This window comes from Arvicanthis niloticus, chromosome 3 (assembly GCF_011762505.2).
Source record: "Arvicanthis niloticus isolate mArvNil1 chromosome 3, mArvNil1.pat.X, whole genome shotgun sequence".
Classification (NCBI taxonomy): Eukaryota; Metazoa; Chordata; class Mammalia; order Rodentia; family Muridae; genus Arvicanthis; species Arvicanthis niloticus.
The window spans coordinates 41039967-41059843 of NC_047660.1; the positions used below are offsets into that span (position 1 = coordinate 41039967).

The 19877-nt window shown below is 45.3% G+C and overlaps 1 protein-coding gene across 2 annotated transcripts in view; it reads right to left on the minus strand.

Annotated features, from left to right (window-relative positions):
- Positions 1–1226: 1226 nt before the first annotated feature.
- Vwa8 (von Willebrand factor A domain containing 8) overlaps positions 1227–19877 on the minus strand; it is a 320110-nt gene continuing 301459 nt past the window's right edge. For both annotated transcript variants that reach the window (XM_034497994.2, XM_076930688.1), the window contains 5 exons: positions 17283–17408; positions 14759–14917; positions 5847–5945; positions 4891–5129; positions 1227–2429 (listed from right to left, as the gene is read on the minus strand). In XM_034497994.2, coding sequence (XP_034353885.1) covers positions 2321–2429; positions 4891–5129; positions 5847–5945; positions 14759–14917; positions 17283–17408 — 732 coding nt within the window. In that variant the 3' untranslated portion in view covers positions 1227–2320. The remainder of the gene's footprint in view (positions 2430–4890; positions 5130–5846; positions 5946–14758; positions 14918–17282; positions 17409–19877) is intronic.

Here is a 19877-nt window from a genome sequence, read left to right on the forward strand (position 1 = left end):
CATTGGGGGCACAAAGGATTCCAGGGGGAACAGACATCACATACTGCGGCTATTCACAGCGCCGCGTTCCTCCTGGCCGCCAAGGACTAACAATGAACCTTCTCAGCGTTTCATTTGCTTGCAAGAGAGACGCGGGTTAGATGTCTTTCAGTGCACACCCCACGGGCACACAGTGCGGTTATTATTATGTCCTGGCTCTAATGAGGGCCTGGGAACAGCTCCCAGTGGCCTATAATTAAGTACATTTAATAATAAACACACACACACTTCTTAGGTAGTGTAAGAAGTAAAAAAAAAAAAAAAAAAAAAAAAAAAAAAAACCATGTTCCCCTCTCACCATCGTCCCCTTTACAAATAAGAAAACACAGAAGCCTATTTTCTCTTTCAAACAACTGCAAAGGATGTCTGGCTACCAGGGAAGGGCAACTAAATTACTGGGAAGCATTCATTCCTTCTGTGTTTAAAAAGAATGGTTCTGCGTACTCAGGCTGTGGTGTGGAGGCCTGCTTCTTGAGCTGCTTGTGAATGCTATTTCCAAAGGCTGCCATGGACAGTGTCCTTGGGGCTCAGCTGCCCTTTGAGGGGTGTTTCCTCAGTTCACTGCTGTACCCAGGAAGAAAGGCGCTGCTTCAAGATTCTTCCCAGAAGTGTCCCATGCCCCAGTCCCCATACCTCCAAGGGCCTGAAAGCACACAGATAGAATTGTGGAAGGTGGCTCTATGATGCAAAGACAGTTTGCAGGAAGAGAGAGGAAGGAGGCAGTGGGAGTCTCCATGAAGCAGGGAGCAACAGCCTGCAGTGTGGGTGAGGGGCTCATGCAAGCGCTCACAAGGTGAGCAGGCGCTCTGGCCTGGCCCACCTGCCTGCGACTGTGGATGTCCACCTCTAAGGCTCCATGTCTTCATTTGTAAAGTAATACCAACAATTCAGCGGACGATCAAAAGTCTGTGGTCAGAAATCTGGTGAAAGCGCCGAGTTTTCTGAGTATCAAGCACTTTATCAGGAAAAAGTGCTCATCTTACAGGCGGTGGGAACGGAACTGACACGATGCACAGAACCATGTAGCATGTTCCTCTGTGCAGTAAACCATCAGCAAATAGGAGTGGTGGGAATTAGTCACGTGATTACATTTGGAAGGCACTTACTGAATTGAAACTTTGTGCATTTTGGGATAATCGAGCAACTGGAACAAGCAGGTGACTAGAAATATAAACCACACTCACTCATTGGGTGGCGACACCATATTGGGAAGCGACTGCTTTTATTTGACAAAGATGGGGTACTGGAAGAGCTGGGGAACATTTTCTCTGTCCTATAACTAAATGAAATGAATTTTCGGGCCTGCATGATGACAGTGTACATGGCTAGGGTACCATCACCACAAGACTAGTTTTCTAGCTTATGCTAAGTCAGCACACACATGGTGCCCAGCGCTGACTTCACCGTCAGCTGTGAAGAGCAGCGTTTCATTAGATGGCTCGAGAGACAGTTCTGTTGGACTGTGTAATTTTAAAGACTTTGAAAAACAAGAGAATTTGGCTGAAAAGTATGCTTTGCTTTAGTTAAATGGAAACAACTCTCCAGTCAACACCCAAACATGATGCTCTGAACTTTGGGTAATTTGTCAGACATAAGCATTCACTACTTTCAGCGCTGTAATTTGGATGGTGACGTATACTCTACTGTGGAACTCTGGAGAATCAAAATGGACTGATACAGGGAACCTGAGGCAGGACATCTTTATTCCTTCATCTCAGGTAGCAGGGCGAATAAAAGTCACGTGAGACAGCAAGCACCCTAAGAATCGTTTGGTGCCTTTCTGTCAGGTGAACGGAACTATCGGGAGGATCCAATGCCTTATAAAGTACTGCTGTCCAAATACTTTCCAGACAAGGCTAAATGCTGTAAAATTGTTATTTGCTGGGCAGTACTTACTGGAGAGAAAGTGGAAATAACTGTAGACAGTACATGTTGGGTGGGTTTGTAGACTTGTCCCTCAGTGTCAAACAAAGGCTCTGTCTGGCACCTGGCAGCAGATGACATATTAAGGCAGCCGTGGGTGATTTCTATCCTTTGGGTTTAGAACTCTGCCAAGCCTTACAGTTCTGTGCTTGCATCCTTCAACCCTGACCTTTTAAGAAATGCAGGTCAACCCGTTTCCTTTGCAGACCTCCAACCCACCCAGAGCACATTTCATCTCCAGGTCCGCTCGCTGCTGGGCAGCAGCATCCCGCAATGGCACAGGTCAGTGTGGTTGCTGTCTTTTCGGAATTCTCTCTGCTTCTATTTGCATCCAAACCTTGGATGGCGAAGGTGCTTCCTAGATACTGGACAACATGGTGGAGGTGAAGATCTGTTGTAAAATCTGAGGGATCTTCTTGGTGTCCATAGCGATGAAGGACCGGCCGGCTGGCAGAGTTCTCTGAAGCCTGTCAGAGGGAAGGGAAGGGAGGGAAATCACCATTGCAAATCAAGGCTCCATTCCAGCCTCTGCCTGGCCTCCACAGCATCCAATGGGTTCTTAGAAAAGGATGTTTTCACTTTCTCATACCCAACCTGCAACCCTTGTCTCACTGCAATTGTCTGTCTCTAGGCAGTGCTGGGCCTGCGAAAGCATCAGGGAGCAGCAGGGAAAGAGCTTTTCAGTGAGAATGTGAGTGGTTTTCAGGTTCTACGGCTCCTTATGTGTTCTAGTCCCTCAATAGGACAGTGCCCCAGGGCCCGTCTGGAATTAGCTCACCTGCATCTGGCCTCATGCTCTACTTCTTTTTTTTGTTTGTTTGTTTTTGTTTCTGTTTTGTTTTGAGTCCTTTCTTAGAAAACAGTCCTCCAACAGGCTACACAGCCAAGTCCCCAAGTGGCTCTCTGGTTCCTCCCCCCCACGTACAGTGAAATGCAGTCTGCATTATCCAACTGCCGCTCGACAATTCCGAGGATGAACAGGCTTATGGTAATTTTTTTAAAAATGTCAATTTATCATTTGGAACAAAAGGCCATCTTTGAAGGCAATAATATGGCAAGACACAGATGTATCGAAAAGAACGCCGCCTTTCATTGTGCCAACAAAATTTGGTTTTGGAATGACATTTAATAAAAGTCAGGCACTCTGTGCAGTATCATGTATTTGGCGTGCGGGGCAGACCAGCTAAGTCTGCACCATGTCTTCTTGCCAGCAAATGTTGGACCATTTCCCCAGGAAACCACAAGGGTATTATTGTGCTTTCTTAAGTATTCCAACAGGATCTGTTCACTAGAAAGAAAGAAAAAAATACCCCCTTCAGCTCGGCCAGCATTTGCTGAGCTTGCCGTCTGCCTAGCTCTGGTGCTGGGGAAATGTGGACAGATGGGGCTTTGAGGACAAGAAGGTTCCAGAAAATGTGAAGTGCTGCATGAGAGAGAGCTGTGGGCCACACTAAGTGAGCCGGCGTCCACGGTGCCAAGGCTGCTCTCGGGCCCACTGTGAAGCTGCAGCCCCCGAGGGGCTGAGGCTGCCTGGTTTATGGGAGTCTGTACCACAGAGCCCAGCATGCAGAAGAGCAGAGCAAAGCCAGGCCTTCCATTTGTCAGACAGGATGGTTTTTCTGAGATACAGTTTCAGTTGTGTTTTCTTCATTTTATGAGTATTTTAGGCAGAGAAAACCTGTGAATGCTTTCTGTTAGTGTGGTTAAATTATGGAAAGTGTTTCCTGGCTTCTCCTTTTGGGTAATCACAGATGTACTGATTGTCTGGCTATAAATTTCTATAGTTATCATGTAGTGTGATAACTATAGCATATAACTATCCATACACACTTACATACAGATAGTCTTCCTTTGTGTCCAGGGTGTTTCACCTACACACACACACACACACACACACACACACACACACACACACACACACGTGCGCGCACGCGCAACTCTATGTAGGCATTTATATATCTATGCATATATATACACACACATCTAAATATATACCCATATTAGTTATTGAAGTTTGTTTATGTGGATATATATATATGTATGTATGTTTGTTTGTATGCATATGCATATGTAAGTCTCTATATGTCTGTGGCAGTTTGAATGAGGATGGCCCTATAGGCTCATATATTTTCAAGTTGGTCCTCAGTTGGTGGAAAGGATTAAGAGTTGTAGCCTTGTTGGAGGAAGTGTGTCACTGGGGATGGGCTTTGAAGTATCAAAAAATCCATGCCGGACCCAGTGTGTGTCTCTGTGCCTGCTGCCAGGAGCTCAGGATATAGAGTGCTCTACTACTGCACCAGTGCCACAGCTGTCTGCTGCCAGCCATGGTGAGCACAGGTTAACCCAATGACGCTGTGTACAAGGCCCCAAGTAAATGCTTTTATAATGAGAGTTGCCTTGGTCATAGTGTCTCTTCATAGTGACAGAACAGTACTTGGGATGATGTCTGCTTACACACACCAAATAGACACACATTATATTCAAATGAGCACAGTTTCTGTTATGCTAGGAAATTAACTATTGTTGGTTTCCTTAATTTTTGCCAATAGTTGGAATTGGGGTGTCATGCATGCTAGGCAAGTGTTCTGCCACTGAGCTATTACCCCCCTGAGCTATATTTACTATTTTGAGTATGATTTGAAATAACCTAATGAGATTAAGCTTGGAGGTCTCTGTAAAGTACTTAATCTATAAAACACTGTCTAATCTATTAGTGGGAAAACAATTAAAATTATAAATTTGTGTCCTAAAAGTCCTAGAGCATTATGTTCCCTCAAAACTATGAGTGCTTGTCCACACAGGCCAGGGCATTGTGAGCCCAAGTATGTCATTCGCTGACCTGCCCTCCCAATCCCCTCAGGATGAGGCTCGAGAAACAATACATGCCAGGTGTGTATTATATCTGCTCTCTGCTGTGCCAATACTCACCTGGCAGCCTGATCTCCCAAAGAGCCGATAAAAATGGCAAAGGCATTTACTTGAGGATCGCTCGTCAGGATCTGGGCGAAGCGGGCTGGGTTTATTCCATATCGGGACAGATTCGCATCACTTAAGATGATGACAAAGTACTCATCAGCTTCTTCTGTGGTAATGTCCTTGATGGCGTGTTCCGTCCCCTCGAGGGTGTGGTCCCCACTCATGCAGAACTGAGAGTGGGCATGCATTGTCTGGAGGTAAGAGTTGGGCACAGAAACCACAGGTGAGCAACTCCTTTTCAACAAACATAACTATTTTTCTATCAAAAGACTGCCTGCCTTTTGATTATGTACTGAGAGATAACAGGGCACAGCATAGTTGTATGGGGTCGACTTTCCTTAGAAACGAGCAATGCTCCCAAATGTTCACAATTGACACCTTTACAACTCAACCTTCTAGTTAAAGCAAGAAAATATGTAATTGGTATCATCTGGAGGAGGGGCAGGACGTAGGGGGAAATAAGGGACAAGCTGAGCTTCCAGTAAACAAGTTAATCCGATGCTGAACAGTTTCCGGTAGCAAAGGGGGAAATCTGTTTTAAGATCATGGTGTCTACTGCAGGGTTAAGTATGTGAGACTGAATTTATTACTCAGAATTACCCACAGAAATATAAACTTTGAAATACAGAGTGCCCTAAAAGGGCCATTTTTCCCCTTTCTACTTGAGCCTGTGTGACTGTGGAATTCTAATCCCAGATGTTCAAATCGGGTAAGACGACAATGAGTACTCCGAACACATATAGGGAACAGTTAACTTTAGATGGCAGAAACAGGGTTTTAAGCAAGAAAGGTGGTGTCTATTTGTTGCTTGAGATATCTGTTGCTTCTTCAGTGAATCCTAGTTTTTTTTTTTTTTTTTATCTAATCTGATAGAAATTCTCACAATGTAGAAGGAACAATGTATTTACCTTCAGAATTTCTAATCTCTGCTTATTGTTCTTGGGGATTTTGTTAACTGGAACGAGCTTAATGTTGTAGCCGTCTCCCGAGTGTCCAGCGATGTCGTACTACATGCAAGAGAGTTGGAGAGTTCAGAAGTCGGTGAGTAACAGAACAATCATTGGTCCAGATCCCCAACTCTGGACTGTTCCAAGATGATCAATATTTGGTCATAAAAGAATGTAGACGTGTGCTATCAACAGAGGCAAATGATTTTGGACTCATTCTGTTTGGGTCCAACTTCTTTTGAGATCTCTGTCCCCTGGAAGGAGGTATGAAGGAGACTTTCATGGCTGTCCCAAATTCCATGTGTACATTTCAAGGGAGATTTTGTAAGAAGCACACACAGTGCTGGGCCGACTGCAAAGGGGCTCTCGGGATTCCAGTTGCCTCATGCCTGCTCTCTATGCTCTTCCCATAACTGTGGTCACGTCGGGTAAACAGAATGGGATATCACATATGATTACATTAACAGAAAGGATTCTGCCAATGTAATTACGTTTGCTTGACTGCGAGTTAGTCAGAAGAGAAGTTATTTAGTGGGCTTAATGTAATCACAGAGCTCCTTTTAAAGGCTGACAGAGGGGAAGAGAGATTTGAAGCATCAGGGAGATCTGACATGAGGGAGTTAACCACCATGCAGATGGGGGAGGCCATGGACACTCGTGTCTGTGGCCTTCAGAGCCTGAGAGCCAGCAGGGAGTTAGGGACCTCTGTCACATTTCAAGCAACTCAGTTCTACCAACAAGCTCAGCCTGAAGCAGACTTTCCCCAGAGAACAACTATTTCTAGTTTCCTTTTGTTTCTAAAGGTAAAACATACTCAAAGAAATTAAAGTACAGAGAAGGCGAAAATTATCCACAATTGCGTTCAAGTGACGCTCTCTCTGAAGATACACGATGATAGAAGCTCTCGGGCGTTTAGTGCCTTCGGACAGACATGTCCAGTGCAGAGACACAGCAGACACGTCAGCATCGGCACAACTTTGGCTGATATTGACCATGTGACTGAATGACCTGCTTTTCCACTTATTAATATATGGCATGTAGCTTTCAGTTTAGGAAGCACCTTTTAACACCCTATCCCTGAGCACACAAAGTACTGAGTGCTGAGGAGTCCAGTGTTGGAGTCAGGCCCTGCTATAAAATCCAAAAAGCAGCCAGAGGTAAATTATCTGGGAGAGCCGTCTCTCTGAACCCTCCCACCTCAATTAGAGACATTTTGTAATTACATGAAGGCTGGGACACTGGGGAAACTGAGAAATCTGCAAGGAAACTAGTGTATGCTTGGGGGTGGGGACTTCTGGGAACATGTGGGATATCCACCAACCCAGTGTTAACCAACAGCTCTTCTCCAAACCCCTCCCACACACCCCGCACTAGGTGTTATGGGGGGAGGCAAGCAAGCCTTTGCCCATCTGCACCTTTGCAGATGATAGGTTCTTACGTGATTGATCTCTGCACGGTTAGTTTCTGTGCATGTTTACTGTGGAGATGCTCTCAGAGAGCTTGCAATCAACTTGGGGTAAAAAGCAGCTTGCCTTTTGTGTATGGGCTACATTCTTTTACAATCTGGAAACCAGAGCACTAATTTTCATAAGCCAGATGACAAATACAACATAACGTGATTGAGGCTGTCACATCTGAAATGGGAAGTAGAAATATTCCTGGTGAAAGTGCCCCCACCCATTTAAACAGGAAGTAGGCAGGGCTATCTAGGAAAGATGAACTCCACTGTGGATGTGCCCACACTGTGCACTGAGGAGGGTGGAAGGGAAAACCGAGCACTCATCCCCAGGAGGAGGACACAACCAGAGGTCTACACAGGATGCTGACACCTTTGAAAACTGTAAACCTGGTTACAGGTTAAACATGCTCTTATCTCCTACTTTGAAAATTTTATATCTTAAGGACCTTCGAAGGCAGAATCAAGTTATCAATATGTGGCCTTCTTGAAGCCAGTAGAACACGGTGGTGTGGGGAGGTTTTGCCTATGGTCCAGTCTTGCTGCCCTTCAGATCCTGATATGCGTATACCAGCTGAGTCTTCCCTAGGAAGGCAGACCTAAGAAAGTCTCACAAAGAACCAGAGAGCAAAGGAGGCGAATTCATCAGGATAGTTACAAGTCGTAAGAAGGCCCGGCCTCTAGGTCCATGTGCACCTCCCCTGTAAGGGCTTGGACAGAGGAACCTTCAGGAGGGCTGAGGGATTAGTTTAAGCTTCTCAGGCTCCCTTCCCCCACTTCTATTTTGGTGTTACTGGGGATTGAACCCAGAGCCTCAAATGTGCTAGGCAAATGTTTTCCCACTATGTGTGTGTAATTAATATATATATATATTTCTTGAGACAGAGTTTCTCTGTATAGCCTTGGCTCTCTCTCTCTCTCTCTCTCTCTCTCTCTCTCTCTATATATATATATATATATATATATATATATATATAATCTATCTATCTATCTATCTATCTATCTATCTATCTATCTATCTATCTATCTATCTATATTTCTTGAGACAGAGTTTCTCTGTATAGCCCTGGCTGTCCTGGAACTTACTCTGTAGACCAGGCTGGCCTCGAACTCAGAAATCTGTCTGCCTCTGCCTCCCAAGTGCTGGGATTAAAGGTGTGTGCCCCCACTGTCTGGCTACCACTGTGTTTTATCTTCAGAACTCTTTTTATTTTGAGAGAGGGTCTTTCTAAGTCTTCCAGGCTAGCCTTGAACTCACTGTGAATCCAGGTGGTTCTTGAACCTGCAAATCTCCTCCTGCCCATGTAGTTGGACACAGCTTGTACCACCAGGCTGCTTTCATGATGTGCTGAAGTATCCATTAAAGAAAGGCTTACACAGAGAGAAGAAGCAGACTCCCATGCTGCACTGGGGTAAGAGGACTATGAGTGACCCAGCTTTCCCTGCCTTTAAAGGGTGATTGGGATTCCGATTTATCAGACGATAAATAGACATGACCAGGTAGGCCTTCACCTGTGTATCTCAATGTGTTTAAAAACAGTAATTCACTTATCCTTAAACTTGTCTTACTTCAAGGAAAACATACATAAACTAACTTTGTTGTTATTTGCATGAGATTATATAGCCCAAAGTAGCTTCAAACTCATGATCCGCCTGTCTCAGCCACCCAGTGCTAGGATAACGGGAGAGCGGCATCACAGCCAGCTGAACTCTCTAACTCTTAAGTCTGCTAGTCACCTAAGCTGGGCCGTGCCAGGACCTCATGTCATCAGCAGGACAGGCCCCATGTGCTTCTAGGAGCAGCACAGGAGTCAATAAACAAGAGCCTCCTTGTCCCTGTCAGCCACCCAGCATCTAGGCTGTCATTTTTCTATGTGGCTTGCAAGGCGTCCTGGAAATCTTTGTAGAGTTTTGTACTTAAGCCTTCAGCATAAATATTAAATGACAGCTATTCTGAAACCCTCAGAGAGGCTCTCTCTAACGCTTCTTTGCCTTACAATTTGTTTAGACCCCACTTTTGCTGGGTTTGTTTTGAAAACCTCATTCCTTTAGAAGGAGGTATAACAAAAACAAACCAGAGTCTCGATCAAGAGAGAAAGTTACCATCCAGCAGGAATTTAAAGCAGTGTGCAGAGGAAACTTGGCACAACACAGAGTGAATATGACCGAGGCTTCACCTTCTATTAGGAAGGATCAAGTGCTGGTCTGGGTACAGCTAGGCTTTATTAGGCTTCTGATTACAGCTTGGTACGCAGTGGTATCTGAGGCTGTTGTGAATGCTGACATGTGGATTCTGTGTTCTAAAATGGCAGTGCTATGGCCAGCAAGGAGTTAGTGAATGAGTGGTTGAATAGGTCAAGGGAGGTGCTTCCAGAGCCCTGCGGTGTATGTGAGTTACCAATCTACCATATCCAGTTAGCCCTGCTTCCTATTATGGAAGTCAATATAAGGAGAACAGTGTTCTCAAAGTCAAGGTGTGACATGGCTTGAACATAAAACATTTTTTGATTTAGAGCAAGACGCTTAACCTTTCAAACCCGCCTTCCTGCCTTGCCAGTGGTGCTAGTTTAGATGGTCTCTAATGGTACCTGCTTGTAAATCACTCCTCCTCTCTGACAAAGAGGGATATCTGTCTGACCACTTCCCAGGGTCGCGGAGGGGCTGGGTGGATATTGCAGTCCATTCAGGGATGAAGATGGTCCGTACTTGCTTTGCTCTCATCACATGCCCAGCATCTTCAGAAGGCTCATCTTAGAATCTCTGAACCAGCTCTGCTACAGGTGCTAATGCTGATGCTCGGAGGGGCCGGCAGCCTTCCTAAGACAGAGGTTTAGTGTTGTCTCTAAATTCATCTATTAATTCAAGTTACTACAGAAAACTAGGGATTCCTCAAGCTGGTCCTACATCTATTCTTAAAGTTTTTGTTTTCATGACTAATATCCCTACATCAGTTACTGAGTCAATTCTGATGGTCTCAGCAAACCCTGCGGTTTTTTTTTTTTTTTTTTTTTTTTTTTTTGGTGGGGGGAGTCCTATCTCTGGGTAATAGTATAAATATATTCAAAGTCTAAGCCTAATAGGATGACTGGTCTCCATATTTAAACTCAAAGAACATTCTTAAGGCACTGGGAAAGGAGTAATTACAGACACTCAGCTAAGTGTGTCTCCGTGAGTCATATCTTTCTATAGCCTTCTGGGAAGCAATGCAGTCTTCCTAACTAAGGTCTTCAAAGAACCCGTGTCTATTACATCACCTCTGTGTGGCTGCATATTAAGAGTAGGGGATAATAATAAAATGTTTTTACTTTTGAATGAATTTTTGAAAATACTGATTTGTCATAAGCTTGGACATATGTAAAACAGATCCAAGAAACAGGACAGAGCAAGTAAAGCTCTCCAGTGGGGGTGGGGCCACAAGTAAAGCTCTCCAGTGGGGGTGGGGCCACAAGTAAAGCTCTCCAGTGGGGGTGGGGCCACAAGTAAAGCTCTCCAGTGGGGGTGGGGCCACAAGTAAAGCTCTCCAGTGGGGGTGGGGCCACAAGTAAAGCTCTCCAGTGGGGGTGGGGCCACAAGTAAAGCTCTCCAGTGGGGGTGGGGCCACAAGTAAAGCTCTCCAGTGGGGGTGGGGCCACAAGTAAAGCTCTCCAGTGGGGGTGGGGCCACAAGTAAAACTCTCCAGTGGGGGTGGGGTCACAAGTAAAGCTCTCCAGTGGGGGTGGGGCCACAAGCCCTGACATTTCACATTTAGCAGTGTGACCTTGGCCAAGTATTTAACGGCTGTGAACCTTTGCTTTCTCATCTGTAGAAAGAGGCTGGTGAAAATAATGCCCAGACCCAAGGTTCTATGACACTCTAATGGAATAAAAAGCCGGTTTCTGATAGTTTGAGGAAATGCATGTATTGTGTCTTGTACTCATCTGTTGAGGGGAGTGTGTTTCATACTTGTGAAGTGAGGACCCACAACACCATCTACAGAAGGAAAGTCCTCGGAGTTGGTGAGAAACAAGAGTTCAGTATGGTTCTAGAAAAATGGGTTTCTTTTCCATCTTCAGTTTTTGCACTATTGAGGATAAAACCTAGGGCCCTGCATAAGCTAAGGGGCCTGGTTAGAATTTGTTAACCTAGGAAGAGTGAACCTCTGCTGAAGAGCTGCCTAGATCAGCCTGGTCTGGGTCATGTCTGCGAGAGGTGTGCTGAGGAGAGAGGACCCTGCCTACTGTAGCCGGCTCTACACCTAGACAGGCGGACCTGGGCTGTACAGGAAAGCCGAGGCTAGGCTAGTGAGGAAAGCCGAGGCTAGGCTAGTGAGCAGCGTTCCTCCTGGTGTCTGCCCTGACTGCCCTCCATGGTTAGTGACTGGGAAACGTAAGCCACATAAACTTTTACTCCCTAACACGTATGGTCATGGCGTCTGTCACACTCTTTACCACCCAAGCTGTATCCCCAACTCCTTCTTAGCAATGGAATCCTTGTAGCAATGGAATAAACTGTACGAAGTCCACTTTATGCACCATTGCACAGCATAAGTGGAACTATTTGGGTAGTGCTGAGGGAGTGGGGTACCCTAACCCCACCTGCTCCCCACAAGCTTCCTTTCATACTGTTTGCCTGACTTACATACCTTTATAAAAACAATAAAATAAAAACACTTTACATTATTGTCTTTCCAAAGCTGAATTTCTGAGTGAGAGAATAAACTCATTTTCTGGTACCATTGTTTGAATGTTTAGTGAAAAAACAGTTTTGGAAAAAACTGTCGAAACATCAAAAACTTTTGAAAAGAAAGTCTATTTTAAGATGGCACTGACGACTCCTGGGAGCTTGGAGACAAGAACAAACAGGGATGAAGGAAAGGAGCTGCCCCTGACTGAGATTTCACTCCACATATCATTAGCATCCCGCCCAAGTGCTGTGTGACCGGCAGGAATGGTGCTGGCCTCCAGCTTGGAGGAGTTGATGCTGTCTGTCTGTAAATTGTGCTGTTCTGGGAATATGTGAAGTCAGGTGGCTGAACACTCTGAGGCACTTTGAAGACTCCAAGAGACTTAGCAAATGTCACGCTGGTGAATTAGGTTTCCGTCTCAGTAACTCTCAGGCTTGAGGGTCCCTGTGGTTTGGCATGGGTTGTGCTAACGTGGGAGAAAGTGGTGGTGAGGACTGTAAGTGAGCCTCCCAGTCCAGACTGTAATGACCCAGAAGGCAGCACAACACAAGCCAAACACAACACGAGCAGGTGCCAAGAGGGACGGGCAGCGTGCAGGCCACCACACCAGCAGGCACTTCTGAAGGCTGCAGAGCATATGTGGAGTCCAGGGCTAAGTGCAGGAAGACTGAATTAAGGACTGTCTGGAACTCAGGCAGGAGCTTTAGATCACACTGCCAATCCCCAAAGACACCGAGTGACGCCACTCTGGATTCTCTACAAACCCTCATTATCTGCTCAGGAGTCATTATTTTATATTTTCCAAGTAACTTACGGCCTCTCAGTAGTTACTGCTGGACCTTATTTTTCTTTCATAAATGAGAAATTGAACACATGGACAGATTAGGTGGTTGGGAATAATATAATGATGACATAGGAATACCAAGTATTTCTAAAACAAGACCAAAATGCACGAGTGCAGCTGAAGTCTGAGAGACCAAGCCTCAGTCCCACTCTCCGAGAGTGCCACTCTCTGTACTGGGTGCGCCTACTCCTCACGGACCCTCAAGGGCACCTTTGCATCCACATACCTGCATGTACCCTAATTAGAGCAGGAGAAGCTCTCATGGACTATGCGTCTGCATTACTCTTCTGTCCTCTACAGAGGGGGTTTGGGAAGCCCTAGCAGAGACTGGGTGGCCTGTAGCCAATTAACTCTCAAGATGTGTGGTAGGGGTGACGGCAATATGACAGTTTCCAATATATAAGCACGGAGGGAAGGCTGGAAAAGAGCTTATGAGGGGGCAGGTTCAAACCCAAACGCTTTTGAACATTAGATGAGATGTGGTTATTTATGCTGACCCATGGCTGTCTAGCCACCCATTGGTCAAAATAGTTTAAATAAACATTTTCTCTTTAAAACATCCAGATGTAATCACATATGAGGTCCAGGAGGGTCAAGAGATGGAAAGGCTGAATGGCCAATGCAGAGGGAGAGAGCCTGCTGCTTTGTTTGCCCCAGCAGGAGTGTGCTCTAAAAGGCTGATCACCTCTGGCTCCCAGAGGAGCAAGTACTGTGTCTTACAAGCTGTGCAATGCTACTCAGAAGCTTCCCAGATTTCCCCGTGTGCTGTCCTTACCCTGTCAGAGTGAGTCTTTGACTGGGGCTCTGGGATTGCTGGCAACAACAATAGAGCCAAGAGGGGCTCTTACATAGTCCACACGTTTCAGTGACTATGATGGATAGCGTTGCAGTTGTGACAGGAAGCAGAGCGCTTTCTCATGCTCAGCCATGTGTTATATGCATTTACCCCCTGTACTGTGCAGAGCCTTGCAGCCCCACAGTAGTCGTGGCTGGATGCTGCTCATTCCTCACACTGAGCTCTGAAAGGCCATTCTCCCAGGGATGTATACAGGAGCCCCGGGAGAGCCAGCGAGCTGCAGCTTCACAAGGAGCCTGCGTGAGATGGGAAGTCAACGTCTCCTGTTTTTGCATAATACAGAGCCATGGCATGGGACGCAGTCTTCAGGTACATTGAGGTGCCAGCTTACATGGCAATGGATTTGACTGTTCCTCAAGGGTTGTTTTATACAGTACAGAATCTAGAGTCCACATGGTTAGGCTGTGTGTCCTTCACAATGTCTGCACACACCCTGTCTCTCCAGCATGTGTTGGTGGTCAGGTTATCTGCTGGGATGCCTGTGTTTTCTATGGACAATCACAAGCAGGTGAGTTGGCTCCTATTGGCTGGCAACATGGTAGAATGGGGATTTCCCTCCCTATCCGCAGACCTCCAGGGTGGGGGATGATAGCAAACTGCATAATAACAAGCTGGAAATAGTTTGAACAGAAGGCAGCTTCCTCTCGGGTGAATCGTCACATCGGCTGAGGAAGTACATTACTGTAGGCTCACTGTTCATGTGGAAAGGGAGAGGGAACCACAGCACAGGATGCTGTGAGCAGACGGTAGCTGGAAGCAGGATGTCAGTGCTCAGAGGCAGTAGATGGGGATGCCCAGGAAAGTGAGAACAGGCTTCAGTGTTTCCAGGAAACCCTGTGGTTTAACACCAATCACACAACTTGTATGTTACAGTGATTTTCTCTTTGGGAACTAGAGGTTATTGGGCCCTTCGATTATGTTACTACTGAAATAGGTGAGGCAGCGGCCATGTTCCCTGCTGGTGCCTGGTGTTCCGGGTGGAGTCTGCATCCACCTTTCCAGTACTGACCCTAGGTGACCAATGGAGCTCTAGATGCCCAGCTCTTGCCATTACCTTGAATTTCTCCTCGTAGTTCTCGAAGGCTTCCATGACCATGCACACTGCTTCCATTGAGCGCTCTAGCCGGCGATCCACCCCGTTGAAGCGGTACATACTGCCAGAGACATCTACCACGAGGCGCAGGCGCTTGGGCTTCTGCTGTGGGCTACCCAGCTGAGGGAGGGAAGGGAAGAAAACCACCGTCAGCTGGTTCTCACCCTGGCATTGCAGTGTCAGCCCCAGGTGGGTAGATCTGACCCAGGCTCAGGCCTGCACAGGGCTGTCCCAGAGGGTAGAGGTGATGACTGTACCCTAGAAAGCAGATGCTAGACTGGCTGTCAGGAGCACATGGAGAAGAGCTTCCTCTGGAATGTGGTAAAGCTGCCGTCTGGAGGCTGATAATGCATTTTAGAAATAGCCTGGGAGGATAGAAGCCCCCGTGTCCCTTGCTGTGTGTCAACGCCCCTGGGGAGTGTGGCTGGAGGGAAGCCTCATTTGTTCTATTACACAGTCAACTTGAAGGCCATTTTTCACCTAGGCTGAAGAAATGCCAGACTGCTAAAACATGGTTACGTGGGAGGGGGTCTGGCCGAGAATGTAAGCATTTTCAGAACATCTCGTCTCTTTAGAGCCTTTGGCTTCTCTTCTGGTTGCTGAACTTCTTTCTTTTTTCTTTTCTTGGCAGTTAAAGTGGCGCTGAGCTGCTATCTGGCAAAAATTACTGATTAAAATGTGAAATCTTAAGAGATCAGCTTGGGGCCCAGATCTGCCAACGCGTAATTAAAAAAAATGTCAGTAACAGTAAATAAGAAAAATTCCAGATTATTCTATTATTATATACTTGCTGGCATGCATGAAAAATGATAGGCAGAACTAATAATTTCAAGAAAACACTGTAGAGGGTGGTAGGATGACTCATGAGATGGCCTGGTGGGTAAGGGACTTGCCATGGAGCCAGACAATCTGGGTTCCATTCCCAGGACTACATGGGGGAAGGAGAGAACTGACTCCTGCAAGCTGTCCTCAGACTTCCGGTACACCTGCTGTGGCATACATGCCCCCTTCCCCTGCGTGTGTGTGTGTGTGTGTGTATACATACACATATATGTATATATACAAGATAAATAAATAAAGATATCATGGATGTTTAGAGAATAATAGTAGGAAGCAAATTTTATATATTCCTTTAATCCGTGTTGAGTGTGCCCTAATTAGAAGCAACATGGCGAGCTGGAGAGATGGCTCAGCAGTTAAGAGCACTGACTGCTCTTCCAGAGGTCCTAAGTTCAAATCCCAGCAACCATATAGTGGCTCACAACCATCTTTAACAGGATCTGATGCCCTCAAAAATTCTAAAAAAAAAAAAAATTCTAAAAAAAAAAAAAAAAGAAAAAGAAAAAAAAAAAAGGAGCAGCATGGCACACGCATGTGCATGACTAACTCACAGATGTGTCCAAACACTTGCTGACCACAGTGAGTGAGTAGAGAAAGCAGCTGTTGACTCATGGCAATGACACAGAAACAAGAACTCCCAAATTATCACCAGATCCACTCTGAGTAAACATTACAGAGTGTGGGCTCCTGCTCTCGCTCACTGCGCCCCTGCTCCCAGTGCCTACTCACCAGTTTTGATTATTCGGGGCAATAGGAAACCCCAAAGTTCACTCAGATGCAATAGTTGGCCGCGTTGCCACAGACTGGTAAATACTTACTACAATTAGTATAACTTAAGAGAGAATTTCTTAAGGCATGTGATGGACACAGATTGTTAGAGTTCCAAGAGTAGGAAACCAGTAAGATTGCTGTGTCTCTCACCTGAATCCTCTGGGATTCATAAGCAGCAGAGCGTCTCCCATTCCCACACCCACAGTGTACCTACTCTGCAGCTAGGGAGTGGATGGACCTGGAGGTGGCTGCATAGGTAGCTCTTGGCTACTGGCTTCCTGGCTACTGGCGGATGCAGGGCTGGTGGTCAGGGTTTGTTCTTGGTTTCTTCTCTGAGGTGGCTGGACTAGGGTAGGAAGGTTGGCTTCCCCTCCACTGAAGACTATATAGCATCATGAACTACCCTTTTCTGCTCAATAAACTAGTATCTTCTAGTTTTAATATTTATTCCTTTGCTTTACCTAGCTGAACCTTAGGTCACAGTCTGAACCCTGCTGTTAACTGCTCTAGATTTGTTTAAAGCTCACTCACCTTTGTGCTGATTTTGTTGTTGTTTTGAGAAAGGGTATCTTTATGTAGCCCTGGCTGTCCTGGAACTCACTTTGTAGATCAGGCTGGTCTCAATCTCTCTGATTCTTGAGTGTCATGATTAGAAGAATACATCACCATGCTTGCCTCTTGCATTGACTGTTCGTAATATTATTCTATTTTGTGCATGTGTTCTATGTCTTGAGACTTTAAAAAAAAAAATCTGCCTGCCATAATGCTTTCTGTACTTGCGTATTTTGGGTTAATGGTGTTTTGACACAACTCATGAACTCTCTACAGAAGGCTGATCTATGTGGGTCTGGGCTCAGAGCTCCCCATTATTTACCTGGGGTTCCAGATCACCCCGACGTTTGTAGATGGCCTTTTCTCCAGCCAGCCCGTCAATAATCTTGGCATCGTCTAGTTCTCCAGTAGCTTGGTGTCTTAGCCACTGTCTTTCTTTGCCTTTAGCCTGCAACATCACAAACAAAGGCACATGAGTCTTTACCTGCATAGCGCTACAGTTCTTTGACATACTTTCTTGCATGCATAACAGGAAACACACTGGGATCCTATCAGTGAGGTCTCTGCAAGAATGTCGTCACATGGTCTCTGCTCTGCTTATAAGAAAGGCCTTTAGAGTGTGGTTTGTCAGGTGTAATTGTTTTAACACATGGAACAATACAAAGAACTTGCACAGAGGACATATGAACAGGAAGACAGTATGCAAATGAACCCCAAGGGAAAGTTCAATGTCTGGAAATGTAATGATGACGTATTTCTTATGGATTTTCTGTCATAGTGATCCCAGAAAATTTATTAGGTAACAAAATAATCAGCTTGAACTTGTTAACAGTGACAGAGTCTGGGAGCTGATCTTCAGCGGTCTCCCTTCTGGATGGGAATTTTGCTACTCGAGTTTTTGAGACTTCGTGTGGAAACTGAAACAGCTGGGGAGGATGGGAGCAGTTGTGCTATACATGGCTCTCTGATTTCTAGATCCAGATTCATTTGAATTGTTTGGAAGGGACTCCCACAGCATGCTTTGCCACGGTAACTTAGAGTTCCACCAGATACCTCAAGCAAACAGGTAAAGGATAAAGAACTCTGTGCTGGAGAGTTTTATGTCAGCCTGACACAAGGTAAAACCATCTGAGAGGAAGAGACCCACATGAATGCCTCTGTAAGATGAGGCTGTAGACAGTCTGCAGGACCTCTTCTTAGTGATTGACTGGGGAGGGCCCAGCCCATTGTGGGTGGGGCCATCCCTGGGCTAGTAAAAAGCAGGCTGAACAAGGCCTGGGAAGCAAGCCGTTAAGCAGCACCCCTCCATGGCCTCATCATCAGCTCCTGCCTCCAGGTCCCTGCCATGTTTGAGATCCTGTCTTAATGATAGAAGTATAAGCCAAACAAACCCTTTCCTCTGCACGCTGCTTCTGGTTATGGTGCTTCATCACAGTAACAGAAACCTTAACTGACTAAGACAGACTCTAACGTCCCAAGGAAGGCACATGCTTATGAGTGCCCACGACTGCAGTCACATCAGGATCTACACTAAAGGAGCTTTGGAAATGCAAACTAGATTTTATTTTTATTTTATTTTTTTATTAGTAACTTTTAAAAAAATGTTACTTTATAAGTTTGGTAACGTTCAATAACAAGATACCCATACAATCAGAAGTGTAACTCAATACCCAACCTAGATATACCAACTATCTTTGACTGGTGGAGACAGGTGACACCACCTCTATGCCCCCTCCCTCCTTCCCTCTCTCTTGCTCTCTTGTCTCCTAACTCCTCCTCTCCTTCTCCTCCTCTTCTCCCACCTTAGCTCCTCCTACATATCACCCTTCCTGTTAAAATAAAACTTTTCTCTCAAAATACAATTAGAGCATAACTATACCAATTTGTATCAGTAAGGAACAAGATAGACTTAATACCCAGTCTATCATTTTGTTGACTAACCAGAACCTCTGTCATCTCTCCTAACTAAAAGACTTAGTTCTGAACCTGACTTTTTTTCTTGGCCTTAGAATGAATGTCAACTGAAAACCATCCACTCAAATCTTTTCTCTCGAATAGTTGAGATTGAGACTATAAGTCTTCAACTCTGTCAGAAATCCAGAATGACTGAGTTAACTGAAATTATGGGAAGCACAAAGCATAGCTTCTAAAACATAGCCAATTTATAGAGACCGCTGGACACCTGGACAGTCCCTATACTACAGAATGTTGGAGCATCCGATCTTCAGCCTTCTGGCCCAGGATCATCTGACAGACCTAATGATGCAGAATTATTAAGGGCTGATTACTCTGTCTTGGCAGATATAATCAGTCGACTATTCTGCAAGTATGTCCTTTCCTGGACAGTAATTTGTCTGTAGATGAAAAGAGGCAATTCTTGCCTAGTGGCTGTCTCACCACAACTGGAGTAACTCCAAAGATGCTCAGTTTTTTCCTTAGAATCCAAGACAGGAAGCTGTTCAGGAGCAGACAGTTCTCTAATCAAAATGAACATTAATACAGAAATGACAAACCAGATTTTAAAACACACTCTGTCTTAGAAATATAAAGATATGGGGAAGAATGGAATAAGAATTTGAGTATTTTATATTTCCTTTATGGTGACAAGATGGGGTTTAAATTTAGTTAGTTTTCTATAGCTGTGGTAGGCACTAAAAATTCACTAAAAGAACTTGATGTGGTAGAGAGTGAAATCATGCCTGGCTAACATGGTTATATAGCAGCTGACAGGGTGGGTGGGGAATCCTCAGGGTCATCACCTTTGGTTTTTGGAAATCAGTGAATAAATGCTTAACAATGGTGGATCTGTTGTCTAACATGGCATACAATTTTATACCAGTACAAATCCCACATTCCTCCTGAGCCCAGCTTAAGAATTCAACTTCTGTACCATTTTGATGACAGCTAGCTACTGCAA